The sequence below is a fragment of the Melospiza georgiana genome, chromosome 6, assembly GCF_028018845.1.
Source record: "Melospiza georgiana isolate bMelGeo1 chromosome 6, bMelGeo1.pri, whole genome shotgun sequence".
Taxonomy (NCBI): domain Eukaryota; kingdom Metazoa; phylum Chordata; class Aves; order Passeriformes; family Passerellidae; genus Melospiza; species Melospiza georgiana.
Genome location: NC_080435.1, coordinates 50,079,251 through 50,100,939, shown reverse-complemented (window position 1 = coordinate 50,100,939; position 21,689 = coordinate 50,079,251). Strand labels below are relative to the sequence as shown.

The 21,689-nt window shown below is 35.0% G+C and overlaps 1 protein-coding gene across 2 annotated transcripts in view; it reads left to right on the top strand.

Moving 5' to 3' along the window:
* ATG2B (autophagy related 2B) overlaps positions 1-21,327 on the top strand; it is a 45,369-nt gene extending 24,042 nt beyond the window's left edge. For both annotated transcript variants that reach the window (XM_058025541.1, XM_058025539.1), the window contains exons 24-42: positions 601-707; positions 968-1,060; positions 1,867-1,937; positions 2,905-2,981; positions 3,216-3,386; positions 3,866-4,007; positions 4,789-4,991; positions 5,929-6,155; positions 6,787-6,895; positions 8,507-8,692; positions 9,221-9,322; positions 10,916-10,994; positions 11,838-12,042; positions 12,953-13,022; positions 13,943-14,025; positions 14,448-14,569; positions 14,755-14,909; positions 15,946-16,095; positions 16,866-21,327. In XM_058025541.1, coding sequence (XP_057881524.1) covers positions 601-707; positions 968-1,060; positions 1,867-1,937; positions 2,905-2,981; positions 3,216-3,386; positions 3,866-4,007; positions 4,789-4,991; positions 5,929-6,155; positions 6,787-6,895; positions 8,507-8,692; positions 9,221-9,322; positions 10,916-10,994; positions 11,838-12,042; positions 12,953-13,022; positions 13,943-14,025; positions 14,448-14,569; positions 14,755-14,909; positions 15,946-16,095; positions 16,866-17,096 — 2,583 coding nt within the window. In that variant the 3' untranslated portion in view covers positions 17,097-21,327. The remainder of the gene's footprint in view (positions 1-600; positions 708-967; positions 1,061-1,866; positions 1,938-2,904; positions 2,982-3,215; positions 3,387-3,865; positions 4,008-4,788; positions 4,992-5,928; positions 6,156-6,786; positions 6,896-8,506; positions 8,693-9,220; positions 9,323-10,915; positions 10,995-11,837; positions 12,043-12,952; positions 13,023-13,942; positions 14,026-14,447; positions 14,570-14,754; positions 14,910-15,945; positions 16,096-16,865) is intronic.
* Positions 21,328-21,689: the final 362 nt, after the last annotated feature.

Sequence of the window (21,689 nt, the reverse complement as noted above, 5' to 3'; positions counted from 1 at the left end):
ATTTTAAGAACTTCTATAGTGTAACATATTCAAGAGGGAACTATGACAGATGTTACAGAGGAGGATAGAAGCTATTTTTATGTGGCAGTACATGAAAAAGCTGTTTATACAATGAAGGTGCACGTGGTTATGAGTGTATTTCCCATATCCAACCCTTAAGAAAGACTTGAAGGAAGATACCTTGAGCAATGTAGAATTAACTAAAAGTTAACTTTTCAGAGAGAGCAAGGAAAATACAAACACTGTAATAACAGCTACAAAGAGGGCTGAATAAGACTGTATTTGGGCAGTGTCTTAAAAATGCATTGTGAAGCTTTGTTACAAGGAGCCACTTGAGTGTATGTGGATTGGTCTTTTCCATACCTTTGAAGCTGCAGTTTTTATGGGGTTTTTTTGTGTTGTTTACATTCTGTGCTTCTCTCTAATAAGATATTGAGTAAGCATCTTTAAATATCTGAGGCTGTTCACACCTTTTCCTTCTACTAATCTAACATTTTATTGTCATACCTGTTAGAGATTTTCCTTTTTGCTCTTTTGTGATGTGCAGTTGTTTGTTAATTTAACAGATATTGAAGTATGAATATTTTTTGTGATTTTTAGATTTTATATTTTTTGAATATTTCTGATGAGCCTGTTCTGGGATATAGTCCTCCAGCTACAGTTACAACTTTTCATGTGCATCTGTGGAGTTGTGCTCTTGATTACAGGTAAGTAAAATGTAAGTGTGTCACTTGACACTGCAGCTGTATACTTACTCTTTAGGAATGTTCAAATTTGCATACTATAAATAATAGTTATTTAGGCACTTTTGGAAAAAATACTTAACAGACATCCTTTAACTAGAAGGAATTTAAAGTAGGATATGACTTACCTAGGTCTGGGAAGATGGAGTTAGGTAATCTGTCAGGCTTTGAGTGAACTTCAAATAGGTACAGAACACTAATTTGTTTTTCCAATTTGTTATTAGGCCCTTGTTTTTGCCAGTCAGATCTCTCCTTACTGTTGAAACCTTCAGCATTTCCAGTAGTGTTGCAGTAGATAAATCCTCTTCTACTCTCAGGTATGATTTAAATTATTATGAATCATGTAAACTCCTGTAAAACTTGTAATGCCTGTCTGCTTTTTTGACCTCGGAAGCTTTCATGTTGTATAAATGATCACACTGGTTTCCGGCTTTTGAAATACACTTTGCTCACATGTAATTCTTCTGTTTTATTAGGTTAAAGAATTTTGTTTATATATACTTTTTAGTTGGATTGCTTCCTTTAAAAACAAGCAATTCTGCATTTTTAATAAGATTGCAATGTCCTGAAATGAAGTTATGTCTATTTTATGGATTAGTAAGACCTTAAAATTTCTTATAATTTGTTACTTGGCAACAGTATTTTAAGTAATTGAATATTTAATGACTAATGAAAGTATCTGTAACTTCTAATAATTTTCTTGCAACTTCAGTTGAATATTCATTCTGTTTTACCTGTTCTGTTGTGAAATATGCACCAAGTTGATTATTTTTATTGATAAAACCTTTTAAGTGATCTTTGAAACAAATGTTCTGTTAACTTTATTTAGAGAAAAAAGACAGAAATAAGTGTTAAGGCTTAAGACCTTATTTCTTATTCTAGGTAGGATCAAGTATATAAATTGAAACCTAAAAAATATGTAATTAGCAATGGGGAAAATATCTTACAGTGGTTAATTGTCAATAGATTTGAAAATTATGGAAGGCTAAAGTGAAGAGTGTGAATTTAGGATATGCTTGGTATATTTGTGTTTTTAAATATTTTTTATATACTAATTTCTTTTGGCTTACTAATTGCACAGCATTTCTCTAAGCATTTTAATTTCACCTTGTTTTTGTCTCAGGATAATTTTAGATGAAGCTGCTTTGCATTTGTCTGATAAGTGCAACACTGTCATGGTGAACCTCCATAGAGGTAAGGAAGTTTTAGATGTGACTAATCAATTACAGAGCCTAAAGAAACAAAATTACAGGCATATTCAGCATATATAAAGGTTATTTAAGAAGAGGACTGAGAAGATAAGAAGCAGCAAGTAGACCATGAGAGAATAGTGCAATCTTGATAAAAATCTGAGTGCTCTGGTTTGGATTTGTGAATCCAGAAGTCAGAGAAGAGCACCTTGCAATTCCTCTGGTATCATGTTACAATTTATTAATGGGTATTTGCAAAAGCCTATGTTTAAAAATCTGGAGTTTCACAGAAAGAAATTTTTGTAGAAAAGAGACCTCATGAGATATAAAAGGTTGAACTTGAAAGGTGCTATATGGCAGAGAGTTGTAGGTTCTGAAAAGAATCATACCAGCTGCATTGCCCTCATTGAAATAATAAGAACCTTTAAGGACTGAGGAAATTGAATCAATATTTACTAAATGAGTTGGAGAAATAATGAAACCTCGGGCCCACAAACGTGTATTTAGCTTAGGTAAGAGATCTCTAGTAGGGGGCACAGTAAAGGTTTGCCTGTTTTGTTTAAATAACAAAAGAGGACAAATAAGTTATTCATGGCACTGAAAGATTAGTACAGTATGAACATGTGTTCTCTCTCACTTCAGCTAAAAACTGATAGAATGTTTAGTCATTCAGCTTCTGTGTGCCTTGGTTTCTCTAACTCACACAGATGGGATGAAGGTAAATATCTTAAAACATTACACTGCACACAGATGTGGTAGTGGGAGTGATACACTGGACTGAAAAGGTTCAAGTTCTTCATTTGAGTGGATGAAACTTGAACTCTGAAAGTAATCCTCATAAAAGAAGGAAATGCAGAGATATGAAAGGCTTTGATTCCTTTACAGCTCATGCTAGTTGTAATGGGTTTAGAACTGTACATATATAGGGTTTTGCTATTTTCTTAGTAATATTTAAAATTATCATATTTCAGATTATGTTCGTGTTATGGATATGGGACTGCTGGAACTAACTATTACAACAGTAAAATCTGATTCTGAGGGAGAAAGAGTAAGTATTTAATCACTAACAAAATAAAATGTAAAATCTTCATGAGAGATTGTGATTTGAAAATTAGTTTATTGTACTTAAAATCAAAGAAGATTTTCCAGTTTACTTGTATTTTTTAACTCATTTTTTGACTAGTTAAGTAAAATAATTGAAAAATAGCTGTGTATATGTCATTTTTATGGAACTTCAGGATAATTTGAAGTTTATTGTTGTTTTTTCATTGTTGCTATCTAGACTAAACCTCGTTTTGAGCTGCACTGTTCCAGTGATGTAATCCATATCCGTACCTGCTCTGATTCGTGTGCTGCACTAATGAATCTCATCCAATATATTGCAAGTTATGGTGATTTACATCCACCTGCTAAGACAGAGGTTAAACGTGGAGTTAGCAAGCCAAAAATGAAGGTATTAGAATGGCAAAATGATAGCAGCTTAACTTTCTGATTCTTGGTAATATATTTTATTTTAATCCCTCTTCTATTTACAAATAATATGAGATTTTTGCAAAGAAATTGTATCAAATTGTACCAATTGTATCTAATTTAAAATATATTTCAGAGTTAAAATAGTATTTTTTTCCTGCTTTGGTCACTAAATATTTCAAAACACTATGCTGTTTACCTCTTGTACTTTATTCTTATCTAAAGAAGAAAATTCCAGGACATACATGAGCTGTCCAGGTACTCTGACCTAAATACCCTGAACCATAATGTTCTAACCTACTTTATGAATGAATCACCCAGCTTGGTGTTTCAGATCACTTGAGTATTTAACAAGTTAATGTGTTTTTTCTCACAGTTTAAGAGCTGTGAAGCAAGCTGTTCTAACAAAATCTTTTTTGACATTTGTTGTTTTTGAGCTGTAGCTATGTTCCTCTCCTACAGGTAGAGACCTTTAGCCAACCATCTTCCCACGGACCAGGCCTTGCTGAGTCAGAGCAGCAGATTTTACGGGATTTGATGAGTGATGCCATGGAGGAAATTGAGACTCAACAGACTGCTTCTGCCATCAAGCAAGAGTCTAATGGTGAGAATCCCCTGAAGGCATACCCCTGCATATAAAGTACAACTTTTCTGGAAGGAAAGTGGGATTGAAAGCTTTGTGTATGTAGAGATGCTGCAATAAGAATGGGAGCAGGTACTTAGGATGTCTGAAGTCTTCAAACTATGGAACAGATTCTTGCTTTTAATAATAGTAATGCAGAAGTACTTTGAGATTCTAGTCAAAAATATACATTACTGAGCTACTGAAAGCAGCAGGGAAAAAATCTGTCTCTGGGACTCTCTCAAGACCCCAAATTCTGTAGGAGTATAAGTTAGTGTGCAGGAATAAAGACCTCTCTTCTGGATGTGAGAGAGGTCCAGGAAGAAGATACAGTTTCAAGGCACAGGAAGAACTTTTTAGCTATAAAGAATTTTTTCAATTAGCAGATAAAATCAACTACCTTTTTCTATCACAGGATTATGGCTTCTGTATCATGGCTGGAGTGTAATTCAGTTTTAAATTTGATAAGGATTTTGTACTGCAAGTAGATATCCATTACTATTTCCGTGATCTCTGTTCATTTTTTCTGTGGTAGAGGGTGAGCAGTCTCTGTGGTACTGAAAGGTTTTGATTCTGTGGTCTTACTACCAGAATAAGAAACTTGAGAATTGTATATTATTTATAGTATGAATTGATTCAAGATATAATGAGCAAATTTCCTTGATATAATTGAAGTAGCAAACATGAGTTTACCTAATTTTCATATTTCGTAAGGATTTTTCCACTGAAACATGTTTTTTCTCCACTCTCCTTCAACTCCCAGGTGTTTTAGATGACAAATCTCAAACTCAGGAGCCATCTTGCTCAGATCTCTTCCTGTTTCCAGATGAAAGTGGAAATGTCTCACAAGAGCCAAGTCCCACTTATGCTTCATTTACTCATCACCTGATAAGTGAGGCCATGGGAGATGTACCAGCAGAAAGTGATGATTTCTGCATTCTTTTTGCACCTAAAGTTGCTGTTGCTGTAAGATCCTTTGAAAATTACTAAAAAAAATCCATATATAAACTGAATTAGAGAAAAGCTTATGTAAAGCCTGGGTAAATAAGATATCATAGATTTCTGTGATTGCTTAGTGATGCTTTTCTGTTTGGAGGGAATTCATGCATTGTTGCTTTTAGGAATGAGAGCAAGTATTTTCAAATAGATATGATTTTTCTGTATCTCAGCACTGTGTAATTGTTCTCTCATCTGGGTGTTACATTAAACATTGGCAGTTTTCCTACATCTTAGTCATGTTTAATCATTGTCATATCAACTTAAAATAATGGCATAATTACAAAAAAAATAATGGCATAATTACAAAAAAAAAAGTGTTAAGCAAAAACCAGCATTTATCAAAACAGCAGCTTTGCACATCTTCTAATCTTTTGTTCGTTTCTCTTAATCTAAGCTCTCAATGTTTCTAAGGATCTAAAATTCTTGCCAAACCTCAGACATAAATTTTTGTGTCACTTTATACCAATGTCTGTCCTCTGCATGTTGTCTGGTGGTATTCTTCCTAATAGACAGAAGCAGTTCTTTGGTCCCTGATTAGAAGCTGCATTTTCCCAGTTATAGTTGAGCTTGTTTGTTTCCAGAAGTGCTAATAGGGTGGCCTGGGCTCTTCTGTGGTTTTCTGCTTGCTTTCAACTAGTACTTAGTTTTGTTTATAGTTTGGGTGGGGAAGTCTTTTGTTTTGGTTTGGGGTTTTTTATTGCTGTTTTTAACTACTTCACAGGTTCTACTTTTTTCATATGCTTTTTTCTGTAGTTTGTAAGAAACATTTCTAAACTGATCATGTGTTGTATAAGCTTTAGAAGAAAATACAGAAAATTTTCCTTTTCATAGGAAGGAATTGGACATCTCAATAAAGATGATCTCACCTTCTCAATGCTATATGTTTTGGTTTTTTTTTAATTAGGAAAAAGAGGAAGAGCCAGTTATAAAAATAATGGTTGATGATGCAATTATCATAAAGGAAAATCATTTCAGTCAACCTATTAAAAAAACGGATACAAGCAAAGCTCCGCTTCATTTTCCTGTTCCTCTGGTACGCTATGTTGTAAAGGAAATATCTCTTATTTGGCATCTTTATGGTGGAAGGGATTTTGGGGCTGCACCACCAACCTCTCCAGCTAAAAGTTTCATGTAAGTGTTTCATCTAATTATGTGGATTAGAAAATTCAGAAATACTTTCTTTTCTTTTGATATGGAGGAATCTTCTTGTTCAATCACCAGTCTCCCTTGCTTGCTTCTTGGCTCCCTTCTCACAAGGAATCAATCATAGAATGATTTGGGTTGGGAGGGATCTTAAAGATCATCCTGATTCTCACTCAGTTCCACTCCACAGAGTGTATTTTTCCTGTGTCTTAACCTGGACAAGCTTGGTTTGATTTTGCTGATTTTTAGAGGGGGGTGGAGGGATGGATTTTGTTTTAGGGTAATATTGGTAGTCAAATTTTCCTAAAGAGATCAAGACTTAAGGAGCATAAGTGTAAGATTTACAGGATATCATGTGAGCTAGAGAATAAAATTATTACAGCCAAAACTAAGGAAATGTTTTATGAATGTTAATTTGATATTGGCATACATGCACCTGGCATTCTGCTTAGATGTATTTTACTTGAACAAAAAGAAATTACTTGCTTAACAGTAATGTAATTTCAGTTTTTTGTAATATAATTAAAATAGTAAGAACTTACATCTAGTGTATTTAGTTTTAGATTAACAGTGAGATAACTTTAATATGCAAAAGTATTTTTCCTTTTAATTTCCCCAGAAGTCCCCACAGTTCTCCTTCTCATACACCAACAAGGCATGGACGGAATACAGCATGTGGAGGAAGAGGAAGAAACCCAGACTTCCTAATGGAAATACAATTAAGCAAGGTGAGTAACAGAAACAGCTTGAGCCATGACTGTCTGTGTGGATATCTTTACATGTTATACTCCTTTGATAACACCTTTCCATTAGAGTTCAGTTATATTTCTTTCAACAGTATCTACATCTAAGCAATTACTTTGCTGGTGATGAATGTAGAATTTGTTCAACAAATTAGTATTAGCATAATATTTTTTCTGAATAAGCTTGTTTCTAAAGATGGAGGATATCCATCACAATGTTCTTAAAAGCTTTTGTTTATTATAACCCAGTTTTGCAACTGCTGTTCTGTGTTACTCTCTTTAGTTCCGTTCTGAATAGGTATCCATGTTATGAAATTAGGTGTTCTAACAAAATAAGCAAGACATAGATATTTTGAGAATATTCAGTGTATCAATTTGATAATTGGGTATGAAATAACATCTACTTGTATCAGAGTATTGTTTCTGTGTTTCCCCTAACATATTTAGCATCCTTCAGGCTTAAGTATCTTAGCTGTTTTTAGGCTGTGCTTAGCTCTAACATAGGAACTAGATGCTTTTTTCTGGTGCTGTGAATAATATTGGCAAGGAGTTAAACATATGTCATGTTAAAGAGATCAATAACAGAATCTTTTTACAATAAGATGTTTTCAAACGTTTCCATAAACATGAAAGGCATTACATAAAAATAAAGGCCTTTTTATAGTCTATGTCCATTTCTGTGACCTAAAATTCATCCCATTAACACCTCAAGCTTGCCAGAAATATGTAATGCTTAGGGTAGCATTTTCTAGAAAAAACATGACATTGCAATAAACAAAAGGAGAAAGGGAAGCATTTAATATTCCACCCTGAAAACTTCATATGTAGAATGATAGCTGTCTCTCAATTTGCAGATATTTAATGAGAGTTGGTGTTAACACTGAAGCAGTATAAAGATTTTTTCCACTACTTGCACCCCTAACTTAGTACACGGCTGGGCAGTAACGTTTAAAGCAATGAAGGAGAATGAAAGGAGTCACAGACGGTGGTGCCTTGGGGCTCGGCGCGGGGCCGGCAGGGGCCGCTGCCGCTCTCTGCGTTCGCTGCCGGCCGCGGTGCGCGGGCTCTGGGGAGCAGGGGGTGATGGTCTGTGCCTCACCACAGCTGGACGTGAGAGCTGCATAACTTAGAATTGAAGAAAAATGCTGAATTAGCTTTATATGGAGTCACTTGAGAAGTCAGTTGGTTGGGAAAAAACATTTTTTTTCTTAAGCAAGAGGGTGCAAGATTCAAGAACTGGAAGTTTGTCTGGTACAGGCTTCACCATGAAGTAAGAAATATGTCAGGATTGAGAGGAAATAGCTGAGTCAATTTAAAAAATAGTGGAATTCATTCCCTATCTTATGGCAGTAAGATTTCCTTATCAAAGGGTCAGTACTCTTTGTTTTGCCTTGAATTTGCATGCTAAAATGCAAATAATTATGCAACTAGAAGTTGGAAGATTTCTACTGCTAGATATGTAAAAACCTGAATAGAGCTTTATAAGTTCTTATATGTGGTATACTTCCCTGATTTTTGTTTATTTTTTAAAGAACTATTCTGTTGTTAAATGGTGTTTTTCAATGAAGCTGATTATGCTGGTTTTCTTTTCAAAAGGTGAAATTCCAGCATGAGGTATATCCTCCAGAAGGTGAATCCTGTCTGTTGGAGCAGCCAGTGTCACGACAAGTTTTTATTGTTCAAGACCTGGAGATCAGAGATCGCTTAGCTACATCACAAATGAATAAATTCCTCTATCTCTACTGCAGTAAGGAGATGCCCAGAAAAGCACATTCAAACATGGTATAGCTATGAAATGTTAATTTCTTACAATTAGAGTGAGAATTCTCATTGTGGGGGCTATGTGCACTTCTTAATCTTGCAGAAGCAGAAACATGAGCTCATGCAACATTGAAGCAATATAATTTGTTGATAGTTATTTGCTTGACTCTTTGTAGATATTAAGGCTAATTCAAAAGTCAGTTTGAATGTCAGCATGTCAGGTATTAATGGGTTTGAGATTGTTAGTTTAAAAAACGAGATGTGCAGGACTACTTTGGTAGCTTTCACAATTTCACATGCAGATTTGTACTTTTATGGTAACCAGTAGTCTTACTGGTTTTATACAGGATTTAGTAATTTTTTGGGGGGGATTTCTTTTAACTTTATTTTTTTATAACATTCATAGGAAATTTTTATTCAATAAATTGCTAAGTGGAATCATACTACTAAATACAGAGATTTAGCAGTAAATGTTTTTCCTAGCTGGTGTTCTGAGATTTAATAATTGTGAATGTTAGTACTTTTATTTATCTTGTTGGTTTTTTTCAGTTAACAGTTAAAGCTTTACATGTCCGTCCAGAGTCTGGTAGATCCCCACAGGAATGTTGTTTACGTGTTTCACTAATGCCTCTTCGCCTCAATATTGACCAGGTTGGTTGTGCCAGGGCAAAAAATAAAACCATTTTTTCTTTATTGAATGATACCTGGGGTTTCTTTTAAGCAGATACTTTTAGCCATCGTGCATATTTTACATTTTACATTTTCTTGGTGTGATACCTTTTTTATTTAATCTTTGGATCTCTGTTGTTTCATTTATATCCATGCTAGAACTTGCCTTCTGCTCCAGCTATTACAAAGACAAATTTTTTTATTTATTTAAAAACCAAGAATATCTTAGCCCAAACTATTTTCTCAGTAAGTTTTCCTCCTGGAACTTCTGATAATCTCAAAGGGTTTGGAGTCACAACTTTTAAAAATAACTACTTAATCTTGAATGATCTGGTTTTGTTTGTTTATGAAGTGACTTCATTGTCTTTAATTAAATAAGATTAATCATTATTCCTGAAGTGGTTCACGTCATGTTGGTCAAGGGCACTTGACACATGAGAAATGCTTCTGTAACCTGAAGGCTTTGTCTTGCTGTCAACTGCAGTGGCAGGAAGAGCAGAAATTGTTTTACTTTCTTTAGCAGGGCTTTGTGCAAGGTATTTTTGATATAGTCAAGAAACACTGGGGTTTTTCTGAAGCAGTAAGAGCTCTATATGTTTGTGCTGACAAATGTGTAGTTATTACTCTTTGTCGAAGCATTTCTTCCTTAATTTGTCATCTTCAGAGAGCTACGTGGGGTTTGGATTTTTAGGAACATAATTAGGATTTCCATACCTTTTCTTTCTTTCAACACACATTAGAGACCGGGTTTTCATTTCACTCTTAGCAAAACTGAGCTCTGTCTAATGTGCAGTAATTTTGTCTAGGAAACAATGGCCTGGAAATGCTGCCATCTAGGGAGGAAATATGTTCCTTCTTGGTTACTTTTTAAGTGTTTTATGTTTTGTACCATAAACAAAATTCACCTTTACCACTTCTATGAAATTAACAACAGCTTTTTTGGAAGCACAGGGCAGCATGCAGTTATTAGAAATACTTGTTATTACTGCTTAGGCTGTCAGTCTTATCAGCTGGAAGTCAAAATGGAAAAGAAAGTCCAGTTGTCATCAATGATAGGATGAATGAAGCACCAGTGTAATGCATCTGTCTGAAAAAAAAGCTGGGATGTAATAGCTTTGTGGCATTATTAAGACATGAATACCATAGATATCAATAACTTTCAATGAAGCAGTGAGGAACCCTGATTTGTAATGATTTGGTTGACTTTGACAGTACTAGAGAGGAATATAATCTATATTTAAATACCTTCTGCTGCAAATCAGAGAAAAGTTTATAACTGAGTTCTGGAACTCAGTTCTGGAACAGTCTCCAAAGTGAGAGTAGAAATGGTGAAAATAATCCTGAATTTTTAAGGCCAAGCTAGATATATGGAACAGGGTGCAGTGGCTAAGAGGGACTTCCTGGTTTCTGTCCTAGATTTTGTTGTGGTTTATACATATGTTAAAGGATCAAAAAGAAATAAAAGGTTTGTTTTATGTCTGCATAGAAATAGAGCTGGAATTGTAGATAATGTTTGTAGAGAATTAGGTCTTTGTATTTATTTTAATCTGATTCTATTTTACTTTTTGCCATTAGGATGCCTTGTTTTTCCTGAAGGACTTTTTCACTAGCCTTTCTACAGAAGTAGAACTCTTGGTTACTCCAGATCCTGAAGGTATATTTCTGAAAAAAATCTAACACAAAAGTGCTGCTTCTTTGTCCTTTAATTTGGGTACATGTCTATAAATTCACATGTGAATCTTGTGTGTATAAAAACTTGTGTTGGGGTTTAAGCACTAACATTAATGACTGATTTTTTTAGAACTCAGGAGCCTTTGGTATTTAAGCTTTTTATATTAGAAATATGAACAAAGGTGTTCAACACCTGCAATCTTAATTTTATAAAAGGAGGTTGAACCAAAATTAGAGCATATTTAATAAGAGCTTCTGGAAAAATTGAGGGCTGCATATGCTATTGGGAGTTATTATTAGATAAAACTAATACATTGTCCTGCTCATTTATAAAATTGAATTCTGTGTTAGACAACTTCAAGCTATTAGACAAACATAATACTCTATGCAAGGGTATTAAATTAAACATTAAATAATGTTTATATGCTGTTGAAGCAGTACTTCTTATCAATTACATTATCTGATGCAAAAGCAGTATATATTGAAAGGCACATTTCCACTCTGAAGTGTATTTGGATATTTCTTAGCAGCTATACTTTCTTTACCTATTTCTGTTGGGGTGTCATGCTGAAATGCACAGGTGATGAGGCACTCTGCAGTACTGCCATTAGAACCAGATACATTATTTATGCTGATGCACTAACCTCAACTTCAGCTGCATGTAATAGCTTCTATCAAAAACTGAGAGAATCTAAAAATTGCCCTGCTAATTCCTACTAATAAGCATTAGAACTTACTAAGGATGCAGTAACTGTGTAAATACAATCTCTGTGTAATCACTGTGAAAAATATGAGTCACTTTCCTGTGTTTAACTTCTTTTTTTAGTTAAAAAGTCTCCTGGTGCTGAAGTTACATGTAGTTTGCCCAGGCATGTCAGCAGCCTTAAGGAACCAAGTCCAGTCATTTCTTTTGCATCACCCAAGCAAGCAAATGAAAATGGCAGCATTGATTCCATGGATGTGGTTAATGGAGAGGATGATCAGTTCTCACAAGAAACAACATCATACAGTGATCAGCCAGTATTTTTCAGGTAAACTTTTGTTACAAAAAGTTTTAGGAAAGGATGGTGATAAACTATTCTAGACCTTCAGGCAAAGTGCATTTTTTTGTTCATTGGCTGCTTGTAGAAAGAAAATATATTTGTTTCTATCACTGGAAGGTCACCAATGTTTTATTAACTTTTGCACACTGCTTTGCACAAGGAAGTAAAAATTAAGTCTCTGCCCCATAGAGAACCAGTAATGAGTTGTTTTACAAATGCATAAAAAGAGCAGTGTTTGTACTCTTATGTCTAACTAAAAATTATCTAATATGACCAAAAATGAGTGTATATAAGGGAAGAGGATATAAGGATATAATGGAAGAGAGGTATGAAATTAAGATATCACATGAGAAACTCTAATGTAGCCCTGACTGGGAAGTGACTATCAAAACTGTAGTTTGTTATGAGAAGTTTTTTCATGTGCATTCAGATCATAAGTGCCTCTAACAAAAGATGTGTGCTGTGGTAAGCAGTGCAGAGTTAAATTTTAATAGCATGGCTGTGGTTCTGTTTCACCACATACATTTCATACATTACCAACAGAATATTTTGTCAAGTTCCACTTGCCCACAGAACCATCATTTTGTGGGTGTTTGCTTGGTATTTTTTTTTTTTAATAATCACTTCCAGGATTAGTAGCACATTTGCAAGACTTTAAAATTTATTACAAATGCTAACCTGAAATAGATATAAATAAACGAAGAAAAGCTGAATTTGCCACTGTATTTTGTAAATTTATTCTGAAGTATTAGCACAGTAAAAAAAGGATTTATGGTTTACAGAAAATGGTTATGATATCCTATTCCAGGAGAACGGGAAACCATGAGTTTCTTTGCAGAAGGATAATTTCATTTCCTTTTCATGTTTCTCACTATAATATTTCCTTTCTATGTTCCAGAGAATTTCGCTTTACATCAGAAGTTCCAATACGGCTTGATTACCATGGGAAGCACGTATCAATGGATCAGGTTTGTGTATAATGCTGATACTATAGAACAAACATTTGATGCTGTTTGTTTCGCTCTCCCCTCCCTGCTCCATTAATGGGAATATCTTTGTGCTCCCTAATCATTAATGATGCAATTGTGACAAATAGAAAACCCTTTATTTCCCCTTAATTTTAGTAAAGCTTAACCTCATTTCACTCTTAATTTGAAAACTAGGGGTGGATCCCAAATTATAATTAATCCAGGACAGAACTTGAATGTCACATTTGTGAGCTCCATGATTGGCTTGAAATCATAGTGTAGAGCTGCAGTGCCCCTCAAAGTATGATACCACTGTCTGATGCCAGAATCATGCATTTATTTTATTTTTTCCTCATTGATGCCAGAACAAAATACTGTTGTTTATTCTCCTTGTTTCCTTTCCTTGCAGTCTAGTAACACAGGGGTCTCAGTGGCAGTGGCAGAATCTATTACAGATGAAAAAAATGCCCATGGTTCTTGTTAAAATATGCATTCTTCATTACACTTAGTTTAGAAACCAACATCAAAAAATCCTATTTGCACAACAAGACTTGTACTTTATCATGGCAAATCAGTAAGAAAATATGGAAAGCAGCAACTTCTTGAATTTGCCCAGATATCAGAAATGAAACATGAAATATGGTAGCTTCAGAATGCCTGGAACACGCTAAAGCCAGAACTATGTTTGCATAATTTATTTTATCTCATTATTTCTGAAGAAGCCCTCTTGTATCCAGTTTTTTTTTTGAGTAGCAGGTTAAGCCAAGTTTCTTTTTTGCAAGTTTCCATGTATATTTGGGAGACTGGGAGAGAATATTTAGACAGGATACTTGTAAGTAAGAGTTGAGATGATGAAATTATTTCTCACAGGTTGTATGGGTTGAGTAAATGTATGTGATAACAAAATATTTCACTTACAGGGAACATTAGCTGGGATTCTTATTGGGCTTGCTCAGTTGAACTGTTCAGAATTAAAGCTGAAGAGGCTTTGTTATAGACATGGGTAAGTTTCTCAAAATGTATATCAATACTGCTATTGTAGATTTGCAAATGTAAAGCAAATTTTGCCTTACGGTGCCCTTCTAAAATCAGGGATACTTCTTGATTCTAGGTGTTTTTCAAATGTATATAATTCAATAAATTCTGAGTCAGAACAGAATTTAATATATGTGCTATTCTTGGTGATAAACTCTTCATTTTAGTTTCATGTTCACTTCCTATGGAACTGTATGTGATTATGCAGTTTTGATTTTGCTTTATAAAGCATATACAATTGAAATACTTGGCTTAGCCAACAGCAACAAAAGACATTTGAAGAAGCTTTCCTTTTGTTTAAATGACATCTTTTATGTCAGTGACTAATGAATGCATTTATCTTACTAGGAATTGTTTGTTTAAAAAAGTTAATAATTGTATTTACTTTAGTTTATTAGGTGTGGATAAATTATTCTCCTATGCCATCAGTGAATGGCTTAATGATATAAAGAAAAACCAGCTACCAGGAATTTTGGGAGGAGTAGGGCCTATGCATTCACTTGTGCAGTTAGGTAAGTTAATTCTTACTTTTGTTCAGCTACACTTGAATGTATTTGTTTCTTTAAAAACCAAACAACACCTCTCCCCTCTCAAAAAACCAACACAAACCATGTTGACTCTTGTTTTCACTTCCTTTCAAGGCATTCTGCATATGTAAGAGAGCTGTCTGACTTTGGTGTTGTGTCCTCATTTTCAGTGCAAGGTCTGAAAGACCTGGTGTGGCTGCCCATAGAGCAGTACCGCAAGGACGGTCGGATTGTGAGAGGCTTTCAAAGAGGAGCAGCTTCTTTTGGTACTTCCACTGCCATGGCTGCACTGGAACTGACAAACAGAATGGTTCAGACTATACAGGTAGAGTGTATGACTCCTGAAGTTAGATGTAAAATGGGAGGTGTGTCTAGTAAATGCTCTGTATTAAGCTAATGTCTTAATGCTGTAGATTTAAGCTAGGGAGCATCTATTAAAAAAGAAAAGCAGGTGTATAAATAGGAGAGCAGAGACTGGGCAAAGTTTGCAGCAGTCTGTGAGGTGAGAACTATGACATCAAATGCAATGGTTAGAAATACTGCTGAACACCCAAGCTGCTGCTTGTTTCTTAATGTCTTTAATGCATTGCAATGTACAGTTTCATATGAAAATGTTCAGTTTCACTAAAAAAAATCACTCATGCTGAGAAGGATGAGTTCTTTGTTGCATGTGTGTTATCCACTAGTAGATTCTTATCTTTTTATAAAACATCAACTTCTCTGTGCTTATTTTTGAAAAAACAAGCCCACAAAACCAGCCAAAAAAAAGAACCCCAAACCCAAATCAATACTATTTCTGTAGATCTACACAAAGGCTATAAAACTTCCTGGATTTAATACTAAGGGAATCTTGGATTAAAGTGTTAATAAATTTATGTTTCTTAATATAAAAAATACAAAAATACAACGAAAGTACACTTTTACCACCTAATCTTGCAAAAATAATATATGTGCCTTAGGTTGAACATATATAGTCAGAAAACCAGTGCTGTTAATCACAAGTGGGATTACATGTATGTGTTTGTAAGAAATACCATTGATCAAATGTTCAGTTTCTATCTTGAGCATTTTATGCAGTTTAGAGGATGCTTTTGAAGAGACAACAATTAGGAGGGGAAAAAACCCCACCCAAACCTAAAACCCCACCCAAACCTACAACATTCATTCCTTCATTATGGAATTAATGTATAGTTATAGCTGCACATTCCAGAAGTTCTTGTACAAACTGTAATCTGATGCAAATGAATATTATTTATGGAATAAGAATTCTTTTATTTCAGTGACATCACCCTATTAGTAGTTAAAATTTGTGATCAGGTGCTATAACACTTATGTGTTTTGCATTTGCTCCTGATGTGCAGGCAGCTGCAGAAACTGCTTATGACATGGTATCACCAGGGCCAACCTTCATTGAAGCAAAAAAGATCAAACGGTTCCCTCGCCATCGCTTGGCTCCTCAGCCCGTCGACCTGCGGGAGGGGGTAGCCAAAGCCTACAGTGTTGTGAAAGAGGTGAGTGCAGAACCAATTGTTGGGAACCAAAGTTAAGAATATTTCCTAAAATGGCATTATAAAATAACAGGTGTGAGTTTAGGCTGACCAAATGGAGAAGGAGATTTCAGCTTTGAACTAGACTGTCTTCATCAATTATCTTAAACCAACAGAAATCTTGAATGGAAAAAGGAAGAAACCTAAGATGCTAGGCAGATGAGTGCGAATAGGACTTGAGTGATGGCTTACAATTATTCTGAGCCATGTAAACTTGATTTCCTGTGCTGTGTCATCCAACCTTCCCTTCTCTTTCTGCTCAACCACCTTTGCAATTACTGTTAATTCTGAGGGAAGTAGAGTTTAAGCATAACGCAAGATTTGAAAGAAGTGAAACCTTTCTCTATTATGACAGGATTTTATAAATTAGAATGCTGACCTGTTTTTATTATATTTTGTGTTATACTTTGTTTGTTGCACCTTATGTAGTGTCTATGAAGTAAGGTGTCAGCTGAGTTTCCGGAGGATTTTGTCATTTTTTCAGTAGTTCACAGTACCCCAAACCTTCTACCCTTATGCACAAGATGTGCCACCATATGAAATGAAATATTTACATCTGTTATTTTAAGCCTCATTAGAAGAACTAAATCATATTTATATCACTATTGCTTTATTTTACAGTTATAATACTAATCACCAAGAAAAAGAATGCTGAGCAGTTTAAAACTTTCCTTAAAACTAGGAGAGGTTGCTTTTCTTGTTTAGTGTAACTAATTTCCTTTATTTTTTTAAAGGGGATTACGGACACAGCCCAAACCATTTATGAGACTGCTGCTCGTGAGCATGAGAACAGAGGAGTCACTGGAGCAGTGGGAGGAGTCCTCCGCCAAATCCCACCAACCGTGGTGAAACCTTTCATTGTTGCAACAGAGGCCACTTCCAATGTCCTGGGTGGAATGAGAAACCAGATCAGGCCAGATGTGCGTCAAGAAGAATCTCAGAAGTGGCGCCTTGGGGAGGATTGAGATTTGTAAATCTGGCTCAGCAGGCAGGTAGCAAGGCTGGAAATGCAGAAGAATGTCCCGTTGGCAGCTTTAGATGGAGCTCACTTTGTTTTGTCATGCTCATCTCAGGAACAAATGAGGTTTTCCAGCTGTTACTAGCAAAACATCCAACCAAAAATATTTATGAAGTGAAAAGCGAATTGGTACGTGCTTGTACTGTGTGTTACCAATACATTTGGTAGATAGTGCCAAACATAGTGAAGCATGCGCTGCCAACTCAGAGACATGCTTGCTCTGCTCCATTTACCATATTTTTCTTGGTAGATTTGACATCTGAAGCAGTAGCCTGTATGGTGAAGCTAAGTGGACTTTAAAGAGGTTTCCTGAATATAGTCAAAGAACTGCCTTCAATAAAGGGCTCTGCAGATGCTCTTCACTGACTAAAGGATAAAAGCTTTCGTTGTGGACATGAGACATGAGGCTGTCTAGTATGGAAGCAGATAAGATAATACTGTTTAATGGTCATAAGCATCGCTTTTAGCGTGGCACTTAAGCAAGGACAAGCTTGATAACCATTCAGAGTTTAGATTCAGTGTCAATACACCTACGAACAGAATTTGTTCCTAAATATTAAATACCTACTTTTGTGGGTTTTTGAAGAACCTGAATGTTGCAGAAATGTTCTGTTGTGTTGCACTTTAAAGGATATGGCCTGTATATTGTGCTTTTTTATAGTGTGAATAAAATGTAATGTGCATTATCCTTTATGTGGTTTAGAAGCTTACACAAATTATTGAAAAGAGCATCATTTGATGATGATCCTACAGAAAAGTGTCTTAAATTTATTTAAACTCATTATATGTAAAAACTTTTTTTGTCTACTGTTACACTAATTACAATGCTAAAAATACCTACTGTTCAGGAAAACAGTTAATTCTAATTGTCACCAACAGTTCTTTGTAAGAATGAAAAATCATAAGTAAAATCAAATTATTTCATAATTTCATAGTTAGAAGACTATACAGACTTTATTTTAGTAATCTGCTTTTATTTAAAGTTCATATTGTTGCAAGTTGCTGCTCTCACAAAGTATTCTTAATTTAGATTGTGTGTCATCAGTTATTTGATAGTGAGTATTTGGGGTCCTTTAACTGAAACTGGGGACCGGTGAGAGGTTTTAAAAAAAGGACAGCAAAGCTTCTAAAATCCAAGTGGTACTGACATTATTTACCAGTTAGTAGGTGACATGTGTCTCCACAGAGCTTTACTAAGCACCTGACATTGCACCATTTTGGGGCAGTTGAAAGTCTTGGTGATAGATGTGCAATAATGAACTTTTTTTTGTCTTGTATTAGCGAAAACTGGAGAATAAAGAGTAAAGACTCTTTTGGATAGAAGAGTATTAATTTTGAATTTCAGTAGATGAAACTTCAAATGACTAGCCATTATGTAAATTTGCTATAGTTCTGTGCTAGTCATAAGTGGAAACCCTGCCCATATGCCGTGTGTAAAATCCCCACTGAAAGGGGGACATCAGATGCTGTTGATCAGACTTCAGTCTCAAAGGGTGATGAGGAAGTATTTTCATTCTTTGTTCAGTTAACCTGCCTCTAGCAGAAACTTTGCTGATGGGCCTTAAGGGACAAGCAGGAGTACATGAAGGAAAAAAAATTGCTGTTTGTTCATGCTGATACTATACTAGGTATTCCTGAACACCAAAGAATCTGGTTGGACAGTAAGTGATTTGAAAACGTCCCCTCTGTTAGGAAGACTTCTGCAGTCTGCTCTATTTTTCATAAAACAAAGCTCCAGGTGAAAACAAATTTCTGTGTAGGGTGACAGGTGATATTCTGAAGTTGTGTTTCAATTCACTGGAATCATTGAAGTTGTGGTGCACTGAAAACCTGGTTATTTCAGCTAAATTACTTGCTGCAAGCAGGAGGAGATGCTTTTGAGAGGAAAAATACCTGCAGATTTAATAACCTAAAATATTTTCTGATGTTAAAATACTTGCTGTAGTGCATACTTCTGTTCAGTAATTAGAGAGCTTTGCTTTAAGGAGCGCTCAAAGCATGAGCATTTTGCACAGGAATGAGTTCCATGTTTGCAATGTGGCACCTCCTGAATGCCTTCTCAAGAAATGGTGGTGAATCAATGCAAGTAAGTAGCAATGCACCTTTTTCATTGGGAATTAGTATACTAGTAATTAGCTAGTACTAGTAAATAGCTAATCCAGTTCATCCACTTAATTAGCATAAATCTACATATTTTCTGCCTTTCAGACACTGCTGAAAAGAAGTAGCATTTCAGTGTTTTTTTTCTTTTTCAATTCTGTCAAGATCTAATTGTACTGCAAGGTAACTAGAATATATTTTTATATGAGGGCATGATGTCAAGGTGAAACATTTTTATAGTGTGTCTCTCATTGTCAGCAATACAGATTGTACAAATTTATTAAACTTCACTTTTCACTATGTAAACCCTCTCATTTGCTGCTTGCACTTTATTGAGGCTTTTCAGTGAAATTGATTCTAAATTTTTTTTTCAACATTTTATTTTGGAAATGGTTTTCTAGTTCTAGTTTTTGGTATACATTCTGCATTTTTGCAGTGTTTGAAATGTTTAAAAAAACCTTAAAAATCACAGAATTTACCAAACTAGTCTTTACACTAAGACTAGTGCGAAGATTGTGTCTTGTAGGGCTCAGCTTGTGTTTTAAATCAAAAAGTATCATGTATGAGAAGGGATTCATCAAATGCTCTGTTCAATACTGTAAGAGTTTTCAAGTACTTAAAAAAAATACACAAAGTGAGATTTGACTCCGGACATATTCCCTGGAAATGGAAGCTTATGGATAACATTACTGTATTTTCCATTAGCACAAGGAGATTGTAAAGAATATTCTTGTACTTGAATTTTCCATTGAAATCAGTTGCTATAGATATGGGCAATTTCATATTTGTAGAGGCTTTAAACTGGCGTAGACAACGCTTTAATTCTCTCCAAACACTCTGACACTACTACTGCTATTCCTGTTACTTAGCTCAGCACCATCCTAATAGAACTGTCATCCTGGGTTTTATTAAATATCCAGGTGTTTCAAATAATACATGGATGAGTGGCCTGGAAGTACCTGAAAAACAGCCATCTTTTGTAAAATAAATAAACCATTCTTGCTAAGAATCTTAGCAGTGACTGAGAGGAGCAAATCATCACATCAATGCAAAGGCAACTTCCATTTTTTTCCACCCTCTCTTCTAAATCCTGCAGGTTTTTAGCAGTGCAGCGTGCCCTATGTGTACTTGCCTACTGAACAGCATTGTCAGTGACTTCACTAGATAATCCCCTGTGAGTTCATCTGTGCTTAAGGGACTGTGTCTGCTTCTATTTGCTCACTAAGTGGTTGATTGTGAACATCCATTGCTTGCTTTCAGTTACTGTTCCTTAATTGAGTTGCCAAGAAAGGTTTCTTAATAAACCAAAAAGCTATTCAATGGTAATGAACAAGACACTCTTACCAACATGAAAATCTACACCTGCAAATGTGATGCTGGTTTTTCTTTGAATATTGAAATGTATGCATTTTGTAAAACAATGAAATCCAAGAACTTGTTTAGAGTAGATGAATACATCCAAGTCTTTTAAGTACCCTAAATGCCCCTGCAGGATAAGTCAGAAAATGTGTGGGTATGTATGTCAGTTTGGATCCTCGTGTGCACAGTTCTTCAGTCTCCAGGCCTCATGATTTACGCTTCTGACAACTGTTTTAAGTTGCTCTACATGCTGAATCTTGTTTACAATTAAATATTAGATACTTACAAGTCAAATACATAAATACAAATCATGCATTTGTACTGGATTTCTTAACTGTAAGGTAGCTCAGAGAGAAACACGGCAATTTGTGTATATGTTTGTGTATATTTTTTACATTTTTGCACTTATGGTAGGTTTGTGGTATTGTTTGTATATAGTTTGCTAGTGTAAAGGATATAATCTCATGAAATAGAAACCACTGTTGAAGGGAATTGACTATTTCAACTTGAGTTATTTTGCTTAAAGTTCTTGTCCCCTCAGTATGTCCTTGAGAATTATTTTTAACCATGATTTGTATGGCACCAAAAGTATATATTTTAGCAAATTAAAATGCTGAAAGGCCTGAGTGCAAATAGGTTGTCTGTTAAATACATTTAATGGAAAATTCCCCCCCAAATTTGTAACAATGCAAAAATAAATATCTTAATTTGTTCCTTGAGTTGGTGTTCTCTACCTGTGAATATAACTGACACAGAAAACAGTCTCTCAAAATACCAGAATTAACTGTAAAGCTAAGAGTTGTACCTAAAAAACAAATTTCACTGACTCAAAAAAAAGAGTTTTACAATTACATGGAGGTCAAAAGGTAGGAAATTAATTAAGCTGGCCAATATAACCTGAAGCCACTTCTGTTTTACATCAACAACGCTCTCTTTACCTGAGCGATCAAATTTTGTCTCCCCCATAGGACTGTTGCTGCATTTGGTTATTAGGAATGTATTTTTTATCTCTTTATTTACTGGAGGCTTTTAAAGCTTCATCAGCTTCCAACCTCTGTGAAGAATGCTAAATAATTCCCTT